The 19,474-nt window shown below is 43.5% G+C and overlaps 1 protein-coding gene across 2 annotated transcripts in view; it reads right to left on the bottom strand.

Annotated features, from left to right (window-relative positions):
- The window catches only part of ZZEF1 (zinc finger ZZ-type and EF-hand domain containing 1), a 140,828-nt gene that overhangs the window by 86,680 nt on the left and 34,674 nt on the right, over window positions 1–19,474 (bottom strand). For both annotated transcript variants that reach the window (XM_050765152.1, XM_050765151.1), the window contains exons 7-13: window positions 16,841–16,957; window positions 15,782–15,960; window positions 13,453–13,551; window positions 7,783–7,874; window positions 6,999–7,147; window positions 1,725–1,836; window positions 480–695 (exon numbers count right to left, since the gene is read on the bottom strand). In XM_050765152.1, coding sequence (XP_050621109.1) covers window positions 480–695; window positions 1,725–1,836; window positions 6,999–7,147; window positions 7,783–7,874; window positions 13,453–13,551; window positions 15,782–15,960; window positions 16,841–16,957 — 964 coding nt within the window. The remainder of the gene's footprint in view (window positions 1–479; window positions 696–1,724; window positions 1,837–6,998; window positions 7,148–7,782; window positions 7,875–13,452; window positions 13,552–15,781; window positions 15,961–16,840; window positions 16,958–19,474) is intronic.

The following is a 19,474-nucleotide window of genomic DNA, read 5'->3' as shown; positions in this document are numbered from 1 at the left end:
TCTTCCTTTGAGTGAGTTGTCACTGTGTTATATTACTGACTGTTAAGAGTCAGTATCAAAAAAAGTCAGAAATCGAAAAATCATTTTTGATTCGAAATCCTGCCATTATTTTCGTATTTTCAGTAAATAATGAGAATTCACCTAGACTTCAGTTGTAATTCTTCTAGGACTTAAAGAAGATGCAAATCCCATGAACTTGTTCTGTTTGTTTCCCCATGGCAGCCACTGCCAGGGCTCTTGAAGATGTGTCTGTAGGTCTACTCCGGGAGAAGCCACACTGATGGCCACAGGCCACTTCACTGACTCATGCCATGAGTGCCAACAGCTCACTTTCCTCAGCTTTTAATGTCCCTGCAGCAGTACAATGTCTGTCCTATTGGCTTCCGCAGGGCCAGGTTTTATCAGTTGGTGTTCATTTCTCTGAATACTGTCATTCACTTTTCCTAAAGGAATGCAGTCTAACACTGAGGAAGCCCTACCAGGTCATGGGCGAGCTGCTGGGTAAACTGAAGGGTCCTGAGGAGCAGCGTGGCCCCACACACACTCTCCTCTGTGTCCTTTCTGCAGTGCGCACAGGTGACACTCTGTTCTGTTTCTGCTCTTGCAGGCCGGAGGTACCCACTGATGCTCAAGCCTTGCACTCCCAAGCGCTCTGCTGACTCCTGACGGGTGCAGAGGAACTTCACCATCAGATACTGGACGGGAAAAGAGAGATTTCAAAAGAAGAACTCAGAATTCCTGAATACTGATGAAGAGGGGAAAAGGCCTTTACGGGAAGGTCTTCCTATGATTTTTCTAATTTATTAGGAAACACTACGCTCAGCACTAAGGACACAAAATCTTAAGTCCAGCATTTACAGTATGCAGAAAAAAAAGACAATACAAATGTTGAATAAAGTCACGTTTGGGTAGATTACAGTAAGGAAAATTGCATCATTACTCCCTCTTAGAGGCAAAAATAGGAAGAGAGGATGAATAAAAGTAGTTTTGCTCTGTGGCAGTCATTTTGAAACAGAAATCAGATATATGACGATGACAATCAATGCCCTCCACCTCAAAGCCCCCAATGATGCATGCAACCCCTCTGCTAGAAACCCAGGAAAACAGTCCTGTCCACTCAAATCTACGGCCATTTTCCAAACCCAACTTTCATGCAAACTACCTGCTTCTTACAGTGAGAGCTCGTTGTTAAGGGCCTTTCAGAACACACTACTCAACTGCATAAATATTTACCAAGCACCTACTATTACGTGCCCTTAAGAGAGTTCCTAATTCTCTTATTCAAGCCTGAGATTTACATCCAAGGTTTAGAAAAAAATTAAGTAGCCAAATAATGACTGGTCCTTTCTACAGCAACACATCTCTCTTAAGTTGATGTCTGTGTTCTCACTATTCTCTCAGCCCAAGATGCCCTCCTCCACACGTTGTAGCCTCGCTAAAGATGACAACTTAATCAGTCGCCAACATTTGGCATCACACCACCTTTCCTGAGAAGCTTTCGAGTTAAATATTTTTCCCCTGGGTGCCAACAGCCCTCTGTTTCTCCCTTTATCATAGCTGGTAGCGCACTGTCTTACACATCTGTCTCTCCAATAGAGTATGAACTCCCTGAAGGTAGATTCGCCTCTGGGTTTCCAGCATTGGCACAGGGCTGATACACAATCACCACTCAAAAAACACAGAATAAAAGCAGGGGAGTGGGCAAACAACTCACTAATGCTTACTTTGGCAACTCTGCACTGTTGCAGCTTGACATCTGCTTCATCCCATTCTTCTTCCAGTTCAAACCAGCCAATAGGATCATCCTCTCCAAGGTCATCAGAAGAGCAACCAATCCTGTAAAGACAAGAGTATTCACAAAACTTTTTCTTATTCTGAAATTTCTCAAGGGTCTAACAAATAAGGTATCATCTAAGTGGCACGTAACTTGTATCTGTAGCCCGTCAGTGAACAACCGAGAGCTGAGTATGGTACCTGGTACCCTGTGAACACATGAGACAGTTGGTAGTATTGCCTTTCCATTGCTCAGTCTCCTTCTCTATGAACTGGGAACTACATCAGTCCCAAATATAATCTGGGAACTAAGGAGAAAGGCTGCTTCTCCAAATAACTGGCTCATCTGAAGAATGCGAGAGGAAGTCGGGCCTCTTGGATGAGACACTCAGGAATAACGCACGATGCAACAGCTGGCATGTGCTTCTGGAAGGTGCCAGAAAAGAGGTAGGCTTGGTTTTCTTTCCCGAGGTCTGGCTAACATGTTTACGACCATATAAAGGTCTGGGCCACTTGCAATGGCTGATGGGTAAAAGTTTGAAGGCTTTCAGATCCTGGAGCTAAAAAAAAGAAAAACCCCAGCCTTCGTAGGCCTCAGTATTCTTGTCTGTTTCTTAAGAAGTCCTTTCAGAAAAACATTCTAGCCTTAAGGCTGAAGAGATACAACTGTATGCCACTTCTTTTTAAAAGCTGAATACTTAAATGCTATTCCTTTTTCAGGAATTAAGTAACTAAGAAGTGCCGGGCACGATGGCTCACACCTGTAAGCACTTTAGGAAGTTGAGGTGAGTGGATCACTTGAGGTCAGGAGTTTGAGACCAGCCTGGTAAACACGGTGAACCCCGTCTCTACTAAAAACACAAAAAACTAGCTAGGCATGGTGGTACACACCTGTAATCTCAGCTACTTGGGAGGCTGAGGCAGGGGAATCACTTGAACCCGGGAGGCGGAGGTTTCAGTGAGCTGAGATCATGCCATTGCACTCCAGCCTGGGTGACAGAGCGAGACTCCATCTCAAAAAAATATATGAATAAGGCCGGGCATGGTGGCTCACACTTGTAACCCCAGTACTTTGGGAGGCCTAGGCAGGCAGATCACCTGAAGTCAGGAATTCGAGACCAGCCTGACCAACATGAAGAAACCCCGTCTCTACTAAAAATACAAAATTAGCCAGGCGTGGTGGCGCACGCTTGTAATCCCAGCCACTCGGGAGGCTGAGGCAGGAGAATCACTTGAACCCAGGAGGCGGAGGTTGCGGTGAGCCAAGATCACACCACTGCACTCCAGCCTGGATAACAAGAGCGAAACTCTGCCTCAAAAAATAATAATAATAATAATAAATATATAAATAAATAAGAAGGAGAAAAAGAACAGTTTTTTTCAAGTAACATTCCTAAAACTTTCCACTATTCAGTCTGTGATATAGCCACCAAGCTGGTGACACACCAGTATTCTATGTGGGTAAAACTACCAAAAAGAGGGAATTATGGCAAGAAGACAATCCAGAGTAGGTTCGGTAACAGAGAGAAAAAATGTCCCTTCTTTTTTTTTTTCTTTTTGAGATGGCGTCTCGCTCTGTCACCCAGGCTGGAGTGCAGTGGCACAATCTTGGCTCACTGCAACCTCCACCTCCCAGGTTCAAAAGATTCTCCTGCCTCAGCTTCACAAGTAGCTGGGATTACAGGCGCCCGCCACCACACCCAGCTAATTTTTTTGTATTTTCAGTAGAGATGGGGTTTCACCATCTTGGCCAGGCTGGTTTCTGACCTCAAGTCCTGACCTCAAATGATCCACCCGCCTCGGCCTTCCAAAGTGCTAGGATTACAGGTGTGAGCCACCGTGCCCGGCAGAATGTCCCTTCTTAATGTAAGTCTTTCTTGGCATAAACCTTTCATGATACAGTTAACCCTAATGGGAAATGGTATTCTCTTAACCCAAAACCATATTAATGAGTTCATCAATATCATAAGCTTGAAGATTTTTTAATCTACTCTTTGCAAGTTGTCAAGGAAATCTTTGAGATGCAGAAGGCTGACAGGGTGCCAGAGAACAGAGAGAAGCAGTCTTGTCCCCTACGCTGCACTACACAGTAGGCAAGATGGGAGAGAGCTGAATACTAGTCCTCTTACGTATGCACAGCACCAACTGCTGACCCTGGAGCACGCTGACTGACCAACGCCTAACCAAGGGGATATGACCAAAAAAAAGGCAAAAAGAAAATGCATGCACATTAACATTTTGATTTCCAAACTGGAGAGGGACTGGTGAATACGTAGGCCAACAAAATCAGGATTTAAGAGTCATTCAGGCTGGAATCAGGAGCTAAAATCATTAAGAGAGGGGCGAATAGGCCTGTATTTAGGTTAAAAAAAAATCATCCTGTGTAAGAACTATGCAAATTTCCTCATTACAGTATCTTTAGCACCTAGCATCGGGCCTGGCACATAGTAGACCTTGTTTAACAGCAGGTTTAGGGGAAATGACCTATTTTACTTTGTCCCGAGAGTAGGACATGGCTGCTTAAAACCCAGTGTCATCTCTAGCTATTATTTAAAAAGAAAAGCAGTGTTTACAAAGGCATCCACATGTAATGGAACGGAGATTTCAGGAGTGAAGGACACTTGTTCGAATCCATTAGAGGGCTGAAATGAAGGCCACGGAAGAGACATTACAAATGTGCATTTCAACTGAACAACTTCTGGTTCCTGAAGTGCCTGATACGTGGTGAGTTTTCCATCAACAGTATTGTAGACAGTTTGATCGAGCCTTTGTCAGGAATGCTGCTAAAGGAATTGCAGCAAGAAGAGCGACTCATTCTGGATCCTTACGATTTCAAGTATGGTCCAGAGACAGGTAGCATCAGAATCCCCTGAGAGCCTGTTAGAAATCTAAGTCTCAGACCCCATCCAGAGCTCCTAACTCAGAATGTACATTTTCACAAATTCCCTGGCTGATGGGTATGCACACTGAAGCTCAAGTGGCACTGCGATGGATGGTATTTAAAGACTTCTATTAACACCAGCAATCCATTATCCACGAAATAATGTAAGCAAGTTCAGGGTTTCAGCTCGAGTTTTTTTTTTTTTTCTTGTTTTAGCTCCTTGAATTTTAACTCACTAATAGCAATAAGGGAGGTAACCTTCTCCAAGGGGGCACCAGTGGCTACATCCAACAGATTCATTTTTAGACTTTATCTTCTGACTTCTGGGTAACATCTGACACCACCGCCCATTCCCTCAAACATTATTTTCCCTCGGCTTCATGAGGACACAGCTTTCCTTCACGAGGCCCTGGCTTTCCTGCTGCTTGTCTGGCTGAGTTTTCCTCGTTGCCCCTTAAAGCCTGGTGTGTCTCTTGTTGACCTAAGTTCTCTTCTCTTCCCAGTTCACACACTCTTGCAGAATGATCTCTTCCATTTCTACATTCTATCTATCTATCTATCTATCTATCTATCTATCTATCTATCTATCTATCTATCTATCTATCTATCTACCTATCTATCTATCTAATCTATCTTATCTATCTATCCTATCTATCTTATCTTATCTATCTATCTATCTATCTATCTATCTATCTATCTATCTATCTATCTATCTATCTATCTTTAAGGCAGGATCTCACTGTCACCCAGGCAGGAGTGCAGTGGCGTGAAGATAGTTCACTGCAGCCTCAACCTCCAGGGCTCAAGGGATCCTCCCACCTCAGCCTTCCAAGTAATAGGGACTACAGGCACGCGATACCATGCCTAGCTAATTTTTATGTTTTTTTTAGAGACGGGGTCTCACTATGTTGCCCAGGCTGGTCTCAATCCCCTGGGCTCAAAATCCACCTCCTTGGCCTACCAAAATGCTGGCATTACATGCATAAGCCACCGCACTTGGCCTATTTCTACATTTTAAATTCTTGTTTAAATGCCTCTCACATCTGTACCTTCAGCACAAACTCCTCTTCCTGGCTCCTGACCTGTTTATCCAATTGGCTACCGAACACCTCAAAGGTTTCTTAGAACTTCAAATTCAACAGAACAAAATCTGAGCTCATCATCTTCCCCACAAACCTGTTTTTCCCACCTGCTCAAGCCAAAAGCCACGATTCACCGCTGCTGAAGCTTTTTCCCTCTCCTGCTCTACGTTCAGTCAATCACCAGGTCCTGTCACTTCCCCCTGCTAAGTGGTCTCTCGGTCCACATCTCTCCACTGCTGCTGCTGCTGCTCTAGCAGGGGTCATCCACATCTCTGGCTTCCTAGGTAATAAGTGACAACCTCCTCCCAGCCCAGCTGCCTCCAGACTTGCTCCCTTCCAGTCCTCACTACACACAACATGATCCTGAGCAGTGCTTCTACAACACGCAGTTGAACCCCTCGCTTTTCCGGAAATGCCTCAACACATTCCCCCGACATGCCCCCTCACACAACGCTTTCAGGACAGAGAAACAGAGACAAAGCCCTGAATGCCCTGCCCCTTCCCAGCTCTCCAGCTGCTTCTCTCATCACCCTCCCTCCAACTATCCCTCAGCAACGTGGGACCTGCCCCTTCCTTCAATGTGCCATGCTTCACCTCTGGACCCATGAAGCTGCCCTCTCTGCTTAGGACATTCTCCTTCCAGTGGCCGATCAACTCCAACTCATCCTTCATAAACAGCATAACAACACTTGCTCTAGAAAGACGCCTCTGATCAGGAGAGCTGCTCTGCCCTGTGTCCCCACAGCGCCTTTTCTCCCCCACAGAACATTCATAGCACTGTTGATACTGCAAGTTTTCTTACTTGTCTTCTGAGCTAAACAGTAAGCTCTACAAAGCAAGAACTATGCCAATTTCCTCATTACAGTATCTTTAGCACCTAGCATCAGGCCTGGCACATAGTAGGTACTTAATAAACATGTTTGTGAAAAGCAGGAATGGGAGAAGGGGGGTTGGGGAATGGCTACAGATCACAGGCTGTCCACAATTCAGGCACAGATGGATCATTACCCAGCCATTGTGAAGATGTGTGCCTCTGGTCACAAAAGAGACTGAGTAACAGGCTACGAACAAATTAACATACACATCTTCAGATATGCTGCTAGAAAGCAATGAATGCTTAAGGACACTGAGATAGATTACTGGCACTTTTTCTATAAAGACAAGAAAGCATAGTTCACTAATGAGCATGAATACATTCTTATTAACTACAAAGACTTTTGTTCTGTAGATCTTTGTTCTACAAAGATTTTTTACCTTCTTACCTGCTTTTTACAAATTGCCTGAGCTCCTGAAGCTTCCATTTGTCATATTTTTCAAACCTTTTGAAGTGTTCTTCTGCACAAAATTTATCAGAAGATGAGTTATAGGCAAATACCAACCCACACTGGGCACCAATGCCACCACGTCGAACCTGGAAACAGAGATTAGGACGAAGTCTATCAAAGAGGCAAAAGTTCTGTGGCCGTTTTGTTTCCAGCATGGTTAAATTCAAACAGGTTAAAGCAAAACAAGACCAATGAACAAAATTTCAAATATATTAAGCCCTGAAAAAATACAAAAGCTGTTTCCCAGGAAATGTTCCTTAACTTTCTCAATCCTTATATTCTCACCATTTCAAAGACTTTATCATCTATCCATCTTTGTGTCCCTGCCCTCTGCTACAGGCCTGACACAGAATAAATAATCAGTAAATGTTCAATGAAAAACCAATGACATGGTCAGCCATAGGTCTGATTTAAAAAAAAAAAAAGCAAAACACCAACGATGTGGACTTCTGAAATGTAATAAAAGGTAATATTCAATAATACCTAATTGTACATGGAAAAATAACTAAAACAGTATAACTGGATTGTTTATAACACAAAGACTAAATGCCTGAGGGGATGGATAGCTCATCCTCATTCTCTGTATGATTATTTCACTTTGAAAGCCTGAATCAAAACATCTCACGTACCCCACAAATATATATACCCACTACGTACCCACAAAAATTAAAAACAAAACAAAAGTAGTAACATTGCTTAAAGAAGGTATCACGAGAATTACCATAATTCTTATCTGTGTAACTTGGAAGGAAGATTCAGTTCCGGTAGAAAAAATAGTGCTGGCTCTGGTTTTTCCAGTCTCTGTAAGAAAACCTGAAAAAAGGAAAAACTCAAGTTAGGGAACTAACCCATTTTTATAGCCCTGAGAACTAAGATTAACAAAAACGAAGCATATCCTTTGAGGTGGCGGGGAGCGGGGGTGGGGGGAGAGAGGTAACTGGTCTGATATCTTCATGAAAATTAAGAGAAAAAATTCCCTCTTTGGACAGAAGAACCCCACTGATAAGTCCCTAGGCAAGCAGAGAACTGACCAGGTACGACTTTCTCAGGGCACAATTTCCTCCACCTCACAGGGAGCCCTGCTCTGAGGTAACAATAAGAAAATCAATGTTTATAAAACATTTAGGCCAAAGCGACAAAAGACTGCACAATTGTCTTCCTGAGCCACACCTACAACCATGGTTGATGGCTGGCTGGGCTGATGAAGCCTACTGGCTAAGAGGCTGAGAAAGGGATTAGTTAGCTTCTACAACACTTTGTCAGGAAAGGCTTTGAAATGGGAAAAAAAAAAAAGAATCACTGGGTGTCCTAGCCAATCCGCTCTTTGGGTCGTCTCTGTCTTTTATGGTCTCTAAGCTATTTGACAGTTCTGTAAGTAGTAGAATGCTGGTGGTGATGCACGGGATTCCTGTCCACAGAACTAAGCACTGGGTTCTGTGGAAATGTTGCTGATTATTCCTTATGGATACTGATCAATATTCTATCTATTTGTAAATTGATTTTAGCATTCCTATTAGTCTATATGTATTTTATGAATTTTCCTTAGAAATGTTTGTAACATCTTACTGGTTCCCTCATTAATTGAGCTAAATAAAAACTCTGGGCCAGGCGCGGTAGCTCATGCCTGTAATCCCAGCACTTTAGGAGGCTGAGGCCGATGGATCACTTGAGCCTGGGAGTTCAAAACCAGCCTGGGCAGCATGATGAGACCCCATTTCTACCAAAAAAAAAAAAAAACACACACCAAAAATCAAGGCGGTTGTGGTGGCTCACACCTGTAATCCCAGCACTTTGGGAGTCTGAGGCAGGCAGTTCACTTGAGGTCAGGAGTTCGAGACCAGCCTGGCCAACATGGTGAAACCCCCATCTCTACTAAAACCACAAAATTTGCTGGGCGTGGTGGCACACACTTATAATCCCAGCTACTCAGGAGGATGAGACAGGAGAATCGCCTGAACCTAGGAGGCGGAGGTTGCAGTGAGCCGAGATTGCACCATTGTACTCCAGCTAGCCTAGGTGACAGAGTGAGACTCCATCTCAAAAAAAAAAAAAAAAAAAAAAATTCAGCCAGGCATGGTGGTGGTGCACACCTGCAATCCTAGCTACTTGGGAGGCCGGGGTGGGAGGATTGCTTAAGCCTGGGAGGTGGAGGTCGCAGTGAGCTATTATCACAACAACACTACACTCCAGTCTGGGCAGCAGAGTGAGATCCTGTCTCAAATGAATGAATGAATAAATAAAGTAAATACATTAAAAGTATGCCATGTGTTCACTTGTATTTGTATGACAGTCACTATTTTCCTTTTTTGATTGTTGGTAATTATCCTTTAACAACTCACGAAAAAATCTTCTGCTAGACCCAAGGTTGCCTTTGTCTTTCAAACTTCTGTAAATGATATAACTCAGCATTAAATAAGCTTTTTTTTCTGGGACTCTGTATTGTTCTCAACAATTCTGCCTATCAAAATGACAACACTAAAACCAATTTCATGTTTCCTATTTCATTACATTGAGTTCAAGAAAACAAAAATTTATAAAGACAATGTGCAAAATGTGTCACCAAAACTAAGAAAATTAAATCCAAAGGAATCTTTTCTAATTCATACAGGAGCTATATGATTTAATTCTATGAAAGAGCAATTCTACAGGCAATTTTAAGAATCCATATTACCAAAAATTCACCCAACTCTACTAACAGTAATACTAAAAGCTATTCCAATTATTGAACTGTCACCTTTTCCCAGAGGCCTGGGTATCTCTATTTAAAATAAATCTGTGTAAAGGCTAAAGTACTGTCTAAAGTTAAATGATAAATCAGCAATTTTAATTAGTCTCAATGTAGTAGCAGAAGGAATAATTTAAGTCAACAGAATCAGACTCCTTTAAAATAACATTGCCAACAAATATGCATTTACATTTTTTCAGAAAGGCAAAACAAAAACAAAACCTTAAAAAAATAAATAAAACTTCTGTGCTTCCTTTTCTGGGTAAGAAACCAGCTCACGTGTATTTTTTCATTTTTCACTTTTGTTTTTTAGACACAGGGTCTCGGTCTACTGCCCAGGCTGGAATGCAGTGGTGCAATCATAGCTCACTGCGGCCTTAAACTCCTGGGCTCAAACAATCCTCCTGCCTCAGCCTAAGTAGGTCCACAGGCACACACCACCATGCCCAGCAATTTTTTTTTATTTTTTGTAGTGACTAGGTCTCACTATGTTGTCCAGGCTGGTCTCAAACTGCTGGCCTCAGGCAATCCTTCCACCTCTGCCTCCCAAAGTGCTGGGGTTACAGGCATGAGCCACTGTGCCCAGCCTAGCTCACAGGTTTGACTGTGATTTTTTTTTTTTTTTGAGACAGAGTTTTGCTCTTGTCACCCAGGCGGGAGTGCAATGGTGCAATCTCAGCTCACTGCAACCTCTGCCTGCCGGGTTCAAGCAATTCTCCTGCCTCAGCCTCCCAAGTAGCTGGGACAAGTGCCTGCCACCATCCCTGGCTAATTTTTCTATTGTTAGTAGAGATGGGGTTTCACCACGTTGGCCAGGCTGTTCTCGAACTCCTGACCTCAGGTGATCCGCCTGCTTCGGCCTCCCTAAGTGCTGGGATTACAGGCGTGAGCCAATGCACCTGGCTGAACTGTGGTATTTTAAATCTACAAGTTTTGACACCCTGCCCTCCACTTGCCAAATTTATTCTTTTTAGATGACAGGGAAAAAAAAAAAACCAATTAGATTTAGAGGATTTAATAAATCTACCACTTCCGTTCCTATCAGTAGCACCCAGTACTCCTTTAAAATACCAGATCAAGTGACAGTGGTCGTTAGCCCCCTGAAGTATCAGCGTTTGAGTTCTCTGGGCATTCTGTGGGCCCTGCAGTGGCACTTGTCCAAAAATGGTACTTCCCCACAGTTGGAGAACCAGACATGTACCCATGAGAAGAGCTTTTACTCCAACAAGGGGAAGAAAAAATCACCCCCAAACCCAACAGCTCTGGCCATGAGTACTTTTCTCTTGTCTGTCTCTTAAGGGTTACTTTTTGCAGTGCAGCAAGACAGACCAACACCAAACCTGAATTACAAGCAGCAGATAGTGATGGCTGAAGGGAGGAAGCAGGAGGAACCCAGTGCTCCCCACACCCATTCACATCCCACCCTTGTGCTTCTCAGGCACATGGCAAAAAGAGCAAATCCACAAACTACAGCTAGATTTTTAAAACCCACTCAATCTAAGAGGGGGAAAAAGCAGGAAGGAGAACTGGGCAGGTAAAAGACACAGGGAGAATAACAAAATATTCAAATCAGACCAGGCACAAGAGCTGGCAAAATCTACTACCAGGAGAAATGCCCATGAACAGTGTTAAAAATCCACATTCAGCCAGGCGCCGTGGCTCACGAGGTCAGGAGATGGAGACCATCCTGGCTAACATGGTGAAACCCCGTCTCTACTAAAAATAAAAAAATTGGCCGGGCGCAGTGGTGGGCGCCTGTAGTCCCAGCTATTTGGGAGGCTGAGGCAGAAGAATGGCGTGAACCCGGGCGTCACTGTACTGCAGCCTGGGTGACACAGCGAGACCCTGTCAAAAGAAAGAAAGAAAGAAAGAAAAGAAAGAAAGAAAAAATGCACATCCTCACATGCTCCAGGAACAAAAATTCCAAATCTTCAGCAAGCGAAGGAAAAACGCAGAGGGCCTTTGGCAAGGTGGTCTTGGCTTTCTTGGGGGAAGGGAAGGGAAAGGGACAAGGAGTTAACACCACCTCCTCCCAGCCCCACCCACTTCAGAATGGCAGGAGCCTCACAGCCAGTCATGGCCTTCAGTATGGCTGGAGATGGATGCAGTAAAGAAAACGTTTCTGCCAAGGCTGAGCTGCTCAGGGAAGCCCGTAGGGAAACAATCTGGTTTAAGCATCTACTGCTGAAGAGGAGCACTGAGGAGAGGAGGTGCAGCTGGGAAAAGCATGTTCTCCCAGGGTCTGCACTCCACGAGTGCTGAGAATGAAGACGGGAAACGGGACAGAGAAGAGGCAACCACTGAGAATATAGGAGGACGCACTGCTGAGAGGAAAGCCAAGGAGAACCAGACACAAAGCAGCAAGGCCAGTTCCTTTCAATGTCTGATCATTGCTGGAACATTCCACTTCCTCCAGTGAATCAGCAAGATTCAAATCAGTCCAGTGAGGGACAAAGGGACACAGAGGCGAAAAAGGGATAACGAGGCGGCCAATAAGACGGATGAGAAAGAGACTCACAAACACCTTATCACGAGATAAGGAAGAAGCCTCCAGCAAAGATGAAAAGCACATCAGCAATTATTATGTTGACACTAGGAAAAGAGTGAGGCTTCCTCTAGATACTCAAATACTAGATCAGCTGTATCTAGAAATACCCTTCTTTGTTTTGTTTTGTGTTGTTGAAACAGAGTCTTGCTGTGTCACCCAGGCTGAAAGGTAGAGGCGGGATCTCAGTTCACTGCAACCTCCACCACCCGGATTCAAGCGATTCTCATGCCTCAGCCTCCCAAGTGGTTGGAATTACAGGCGCCCTGCCACCGCAATGGGCTAATTTTTGTAGTTTTTTATTAGAGATGGGGTTTCACCATGTTGGCGAGGCTGGTCTTGAACTCCTGGCCTCAAGCGATCCTCCTGCCTCAGTCTCCCAAAGTGCTGGGATTATAGGCGTGAGTCACTGCACCCAGCCTGGAAATACCCTTCTTAAACAATGTTTTCAGTCAGTAGTGAAGGGCTACTGACCTGCTGTAGCACCTACTACCTGAGGATAACACAATGGAAAGACAATTGGAACTGAAAAATCGATTAAAAAAAAAACAGGCCAGGCGCGGTGGCTCAAGCCTGTAATCCCAGCGCTTTGGGAGGCCGAGACGGGCAGATCACAAGGTCAGGAGATAGAGACCATCCCGGCTAACATGGTGAAACCCTGTCTCTACTAAAAATACAAAAAAACTAGCCGGGTGAGGTGGCGGGTGCCTGTAGTCCCAGCTACTCGGGAGGCTCAGGCAGGAGAATGGCATCAACCCGGGAGGTGGAGCTTGCAGTGAGCTGAGATCCGGCCAATGCACTCCAGCCTGGGCAACAGAGCGAGACTCCCTTTCAAAAAAAAAAAAAAAAAAAAAAAACCCCGTAACTTTTTATATTCCAAGAGAAAGAATCCTTGCTTTTCAAAACTTCAGGCTCTCAAATACCTCTAAGTTGTTATAGGTCATTGACACCCAGGCAGATTACAACTAAACCACACAAATTGTTCAAGAACCATTGCCAACTCAGAAACAACCTAAAGTTGAAGACTGCACGCCTCGGACATTTCAAAGCCCACAGTGTGCTTTCACACAGCTGACTCCTGTCTATCGAGCACACTAGAGACAGACAGACCCACCACTCACCATCCCTTGTCCATGGTTCAACAAGGAGGTTTTCGGGTCCAGATTTATCTTCTTTTCCTTTGACATCACATGCCTGAAGAGTCAACTGGAGAGGTTTACCTGACCAAAGAAAAGGAAAAGCAAGCCTTAAGCTAAAATATGAAGAACTGGAATCTAGCACACCTATGTGTGGAAACAAGAGTCCTGTGGCTACTCATACTACCAACTAAAAATCTCCCTGTTTAAAACCTGAAATAGAGCAGGAATACTGGACAAAAGTTGACACCATCCCTTTGTGCTTTCCTGAAAGAGACAAAGTACAGCTATGTCCCTGAGTGATTCCAAGGACAGCTTTCTAGAACAATCATTGTTCTGAAAAAAGGACATTATAAGATATAGGTTGATAACACAGATTGAACATATCTGGGGGGGGAGGTGATTCCTAAGATACTATTTTGGAGCCAATAATTAACTTTATTACAATTGCATTTAAATATAAAATATTTTAGGTCTTGTTTCTTTAAATCATCTCTTCAGGCAAAATTTCTGTTTGAAGAATTAGAAAAATCAACTTTTTCAGAACACTTGGCTTTGGCAAAAAAAAATATATATATATATTTATATATACATATAAATTATCTTTTGCTATAATGATCTGAAAATGTTTTCCTTTTATTTTAATAATATAATGAACACCCGTTCACCTATGATATGACCTAGAACTAGAACACTACCCCATTCCTTCCTATCCACCGCTCCCTGCCTGAACAACCATCAATCTAAATTCTATTCAGCTTTCAGACACTACCTGCTATCCCTTCTACCCAGCCATGCCTGCTCTGGGCTGTTCACTGGTGCAACCCCCAACCACCCAAGAAAATAACTTTTCAAAATTTAGGGAGGAAACTAGATTTATAGGACATCAATTGTCTAACTTTAAAATTTAAACAGGCAAAAGAAAAAAAAATTAAACAGGCTGGGCATCGTGGCTCATGCCTGTAAATCCCAGCATTTTGGGAGGCTGAGGTGGGAGGACTGCTTGAGTCCAGGAGTTTGAGACCAGCATGGTCAACACTGGGAGAGCTCATTTCTAAAAAAAAATTTGTTTAATTAGCCAGGTATGGTGGCGCATGCCTATAGTCCCAGCTACTCAGGAAGCTGAGGCGAGAGGATCACTTGAACCTGGGAGGTGGAGGTCTCAGTGCGCTGAGATTATGCCACTGCACTCCAACCTGGGTGACAGAGGAGGACTCTGTCTCAAAAAATAAATAAATAAATAAAATAAAAATAAAAATAACATACAAAGAAGCCATTAAGTCAGTCATATTAAGACAAAGGTAGAGACGTCACAGCAGGGGCCAGGTGTGGTAGCTCATGCCTGTAGTCCCAGCATTTTAAGAGGCCAAGGTGGGAGGACTGCTTCAGCCTGGGAGACCAGCTTAGGCAACATAGTGAGACCCAATCTCTACAGAAAATTTAAAAAATTAACCAGGTATGCTGGCATGCACCTGTGGTCCCAGCTACTTGGGAGAGTGATGCAGGAGGATCACTTGAACCTGGGAGGTCAAGGCTGCAGTGAGCTGTGATCATGCCACTGCACTCCAATCTGTGCAACACAGCAAGACACTCTCTCCCAAAATAAATAAGTAAAATGGCAGAAATATCACTGCAATACTGCAAACAGGATGAGACCCAATACCATATACTGCGGAGTCCAGGAAGGCTGCACTTGCAAGAGGAAGTGCTGCACTGCAGTCCTTTGGGAGTAACTTTATGGGCTCCTGTGTTGAGAAGGACGATAAGGCCCCATCCTGGTTTAGCAGAAAAGTGCTCATAGGAATTACTGCTAGGCCCAAGAGGGGAAAGCGGTGGCAGACAGGTGTCCAAATCCTTCAGAGCAGCTATCACAGGAATGCAGAGGGATGCATTCTAAGACAAAGATTCCTTTGCATCGTATCTTGGCTAGCTTCCTCCCTCCAACAGGTAAGAACTACTCCAACCCTGTTGGCCTACACAATGAGACACTTCAGTACTTTACCAAAGATGGCTGTGTTCAAATGGCCACCAGACCTGAGTAATTCTGCAAGCAGATTGTGGGAGCACAGCCTTGTGGACACTCAAGTGTCCTCTTCTGGTGATACTGCCATCACATAAACGAACCAAAATCCCCCTTCTCCCTGCCAATCCTAGTAAGGTCTGATACTCAGAGGATATGCTCATCCAGGAATCATGGTGTAACTATAACAACCCAAAAAGATGAGAAGATACCAGGAGGTCACATGGCGAAGAACAGCTTTATGATGTGTCCACTGTGGACATTTCCATCACCCCCATGTTTTACCATATTTACCATATTTGAGGAGCAGGTTCTGTCTGACTGACGCCATGGACAGGATGAGGGATGAGGCATCATATTGTGTGTCCAGATGGTCAGTGATGGTGCATAGAGAGCTCATCACTTTGGCAACACTTCCTCTTGCGAGTGCAAAAGCCAGAAGAGTCAGTTCTACCTCTGGGGTAGAACAGCAGCTATAAGCAAAGAATAAAAACTTTTCACTTCTTAAAAACATGAAAAAATCCAGGTGGCTCAAACCCCATGGAAGTGATCACCACAAGTAACATTAACCTGCCACATGCTTTCTACAGGTTTATCAGAAATATTTTTCAAAATACCTTAAGATAACCTAAGGAAAAATTAAATCAATCCAGAGAGCCAAGGAATGAAAGCCTCACTTCTATAACCTTTAATCTTTAAATATTAAATAATACCAACAAGCTACTCTAATAAGCCTCCGCTATTAAGAAGCCTTGGGTAATGAGCTGACTTGGCCAGAGAGTTGAGGGTTTATGCTTGAAGTACCAAAAATGTATTACACTGAATTATATTTCTTTGCCTTTACTTTAAACACATTACACTGAAACGTTAAAAACGATCTAGATGGCTCAGGGACTGTTTTGTCCTCTAATGCAGTAATGTCCTCAGGGCTCACTGAGGCAGAACTGAGTGTCCCCACACAAAGTGATCTCTTCTATCAAGCTATCCAGGCGCCCTTTCCCAGTTCTACAGGTAATCAGGCTCCCTGGACCTGCATGTGAAGGTCAGCAGGTTCTGAGTGAGGGAAGGCTATGCCAGTTGGACTTTGAGACTTCTGTTCTATCAGAATCACAAGACTAGCCCCCTCGGGCCCTGCAACACCCCTCCCCTGCCTTCCCAATTCTTCCGGTCAGGTGATATCGCTAAATAATGGAGTTTAGATGAGTGAACTATTATGTCACTTTCTCTAGCTACTAAAAAGCAAACATTTTTAGTGGTGATGGTTAAAAGATTAACATATATTTTTTAAAGACTTAACAAGCATATATGCACTCCATTCCTCACAGAGTTTACCCTCGTCAGCCTTGATTTTACCTAGTTATCCTTATGAGGAAACTGTCCACTTCTTCCAGCACATTAGGAGAGAGGAAAGTTGAGAAATCTGTAGATCCTGGTGAGAGAGACAGTGGAGGCATGTGCCGCAGTGCCTTCCTAGAAGAGGAAAACGTAAAATCAGAAAACCAGACTGAATTTAGACAAAAAATAAACTGTTACAAGCTTGTTTTGACTAATCCCTTATAAACAGACAGTGTTCCCACAGAGAAGCTGGCAAACAATATAAACTGGCCCCTTTTTTGTTTTTTGTTTTGTTTTGTTTTGCAGTGTTTGAGACGGAATCTCCCTCTGTCATCCAGGCTGAAGCACAGTGGCGTGATCTCGGTTCACTGCAACCTCCACCTCCCAGGTTCAAGCGATTCTCCTGCCTCGCCCTCCTGAGTAGCTAGGATTACAGGAGCCCGCCACAAGCCTGGCTAATTTTTTTGTATTTTTAGTAGAGATGGGGTTTCACCATCTTGGCCAGGCTGGGCTTGAACTCGTGACCTCGTGATCCACCCGCCTCAGCCTCCCAAAGTGCTGGGATTACAGGCATAAGCCACCGTGCCTGGCCTAAACTAGCTCTTTTTGCCCAGGAGTCATAGTGCTAAGTAGTTTGATAGGGTTTTGTGTGTGTCTGTTTCTTTCTTTCTTTTAGGAGTTCTACCTCCCTCTGTGGAATAAAGCTTATTCAGCTCTCTGGAATCCAGCTTTCACGTTAAGTAGTGTTAGAAAAACTGACCCAAGAGGCAGAGCAGCTTGTGGCTCAGTAGAAAACTTATTTTATAATTTGTTCAGCAGCAATAGGGAAAAAAACAAGAAAATTGTATACCTAGGACCTGAAGATCTATGGTATCTAAAGAGGTGTCATGAATTTCATGTTTTCCTAAACAGATGAGCCCATCACCATCTCCATTCCTGCCATGTTTCTTGGCCTTTCCACCTTAATGTCTGTTTTAATGTTTCCCTTTTCTTGTCTTTGCTTACATGTATCTTTCTGAATCCCCCAATAGCTTTACCTCCTCTAGGTTAGCAGTCATCAAAAATTTATGCAACAAATGACTTCTGAGCCCCACTGTGTGCCAGCAACTGTGCTAGGTGAGTGAGTGTACCATGAAAAATTTCAAGGTATTCTGTGAATGTATCAAAAATAACTCAAAATTCTACAATTTAGATAGTCGCTTAATGATAATGGTAATGAAAATCCCTGAAACAATTTCATTTCTACATTTCAAAATAGAGACAATACAGCAAAGCTAACACTGTGTCAGCTCACGCTCTGCCCTAGTTCTGCTCCTGTCTGCACAATGAGCTGTTTTTGGGTTGCACAAACATGGCAGCTACACACAGGTGCAGCTGATCAGTGAGGGATAATGCTCACAAGTAGCATGCAGTCATTTACTGAATGTATTTCCACTGATACAGGCAAACACTTCTGTCCCAAAATATTCTTTTCCTTACCTATTTTTCCTCATTGATATTTTTTCAATAAATCTTTAATTTTAAAATAGATTTGATCACTAATCTTAAAAAGGCAGGAGTGCATGAAAATATCATTGCAGATGAACTAGTAAAACTGAGCAGGGACGCAAACTTTAAAATCTGTCCATTCTTCAACCACTTGCCACATCTTCAAAAAAATAATGTAGAAACCTCTTCCTTTTCCTGAAAATCCAGTCCATAAGGTGGGGTTGTGCAACGTTGGCATCTGTATGTGTCTGGGGAGTAAGGGGAGTAGTCATGGTGGCCTACAGTGAGGTTTTAGAGCCTGAGCAGGGTGAGAAAGGTATCTTCACAAAGGTATGGCCTAATATGGAATGCAGGCACCAAGTGGGGCAAGAAGGGTGGCCTGGCACAGGCTATAGGAACTCAAGGAAGATAAGAAGGGCATCTGTGCAATGGTAGCCACAGCAGCAGGTCTGCAAAAGATGCTGGAGCAGGAATGGGATAGGGAGGGTGTCCACGCAAGGGCAGGGACAATGGGACAGTGGTTACATAGAGGAGAACTCAGTAAGTATGAAAATGTATCAAGGATGATGGGAAGCAAGTTTCTTAATATCAGAGAAGGGAGTCACAAATAAAGAAATAGGACAGGTACGATGACTCATGTCTATAATCTTTGCACTCTGGGAGGCCAAGGCAGGTAGATCTCCACCTAGAGAGCCCTGATTCAGAAAAATGGCTGATTCCAGGACTAATGCAGGGAACATTCAAGATAAGCCTGGAATATCTTGTGTCAGAACATATGGAAGCATTCCAAGAATAATGAGGCATGTCAAAAGGACACACAAGCCAGACTGAAGGGGTTGCCACCAGCCAACTCCAGGATAATATAAGCATCAAAACTGCAGCTGACTATAATCTAGTGCATAAACAGGAATCCACTAATATAAAGTTTTGATGAGGAATGAGATATTTACACAGTCTCAAAGTACCATCTTCAACATATTAATTATGAAGTGAAAAAAAATTATTTTACAATGGAAAAGTCTGGCAAAAATCACTTTAATCAAGTGATCAAAGTTAACATGACTGCACTAGAATGAGGACTATCTGAAGTTGGGTGCAACCCGACGAGATGCAATGAGAACAAAGCATCACTTCTATGATATTCCTGCTAGAGATAGATACAAA

This window comes from Macaca thibetana, chromosome 16, assembly GCF_024542745.1.
Source record: "Macaca thibetana thibetana isolate TM-01 chromosome 16, ASM2454274v1, whole genome shotgun sequence".
Classification (NCBI taxonomy): Eukaryota; Metazoa; Chordata; class Mammalia; order Primates; family Cercopithecidae; genus Macaca; species Macaca thibetana.
This window is presented reverse-complemented; position numbering and strand designations above follow the sequence as displayed.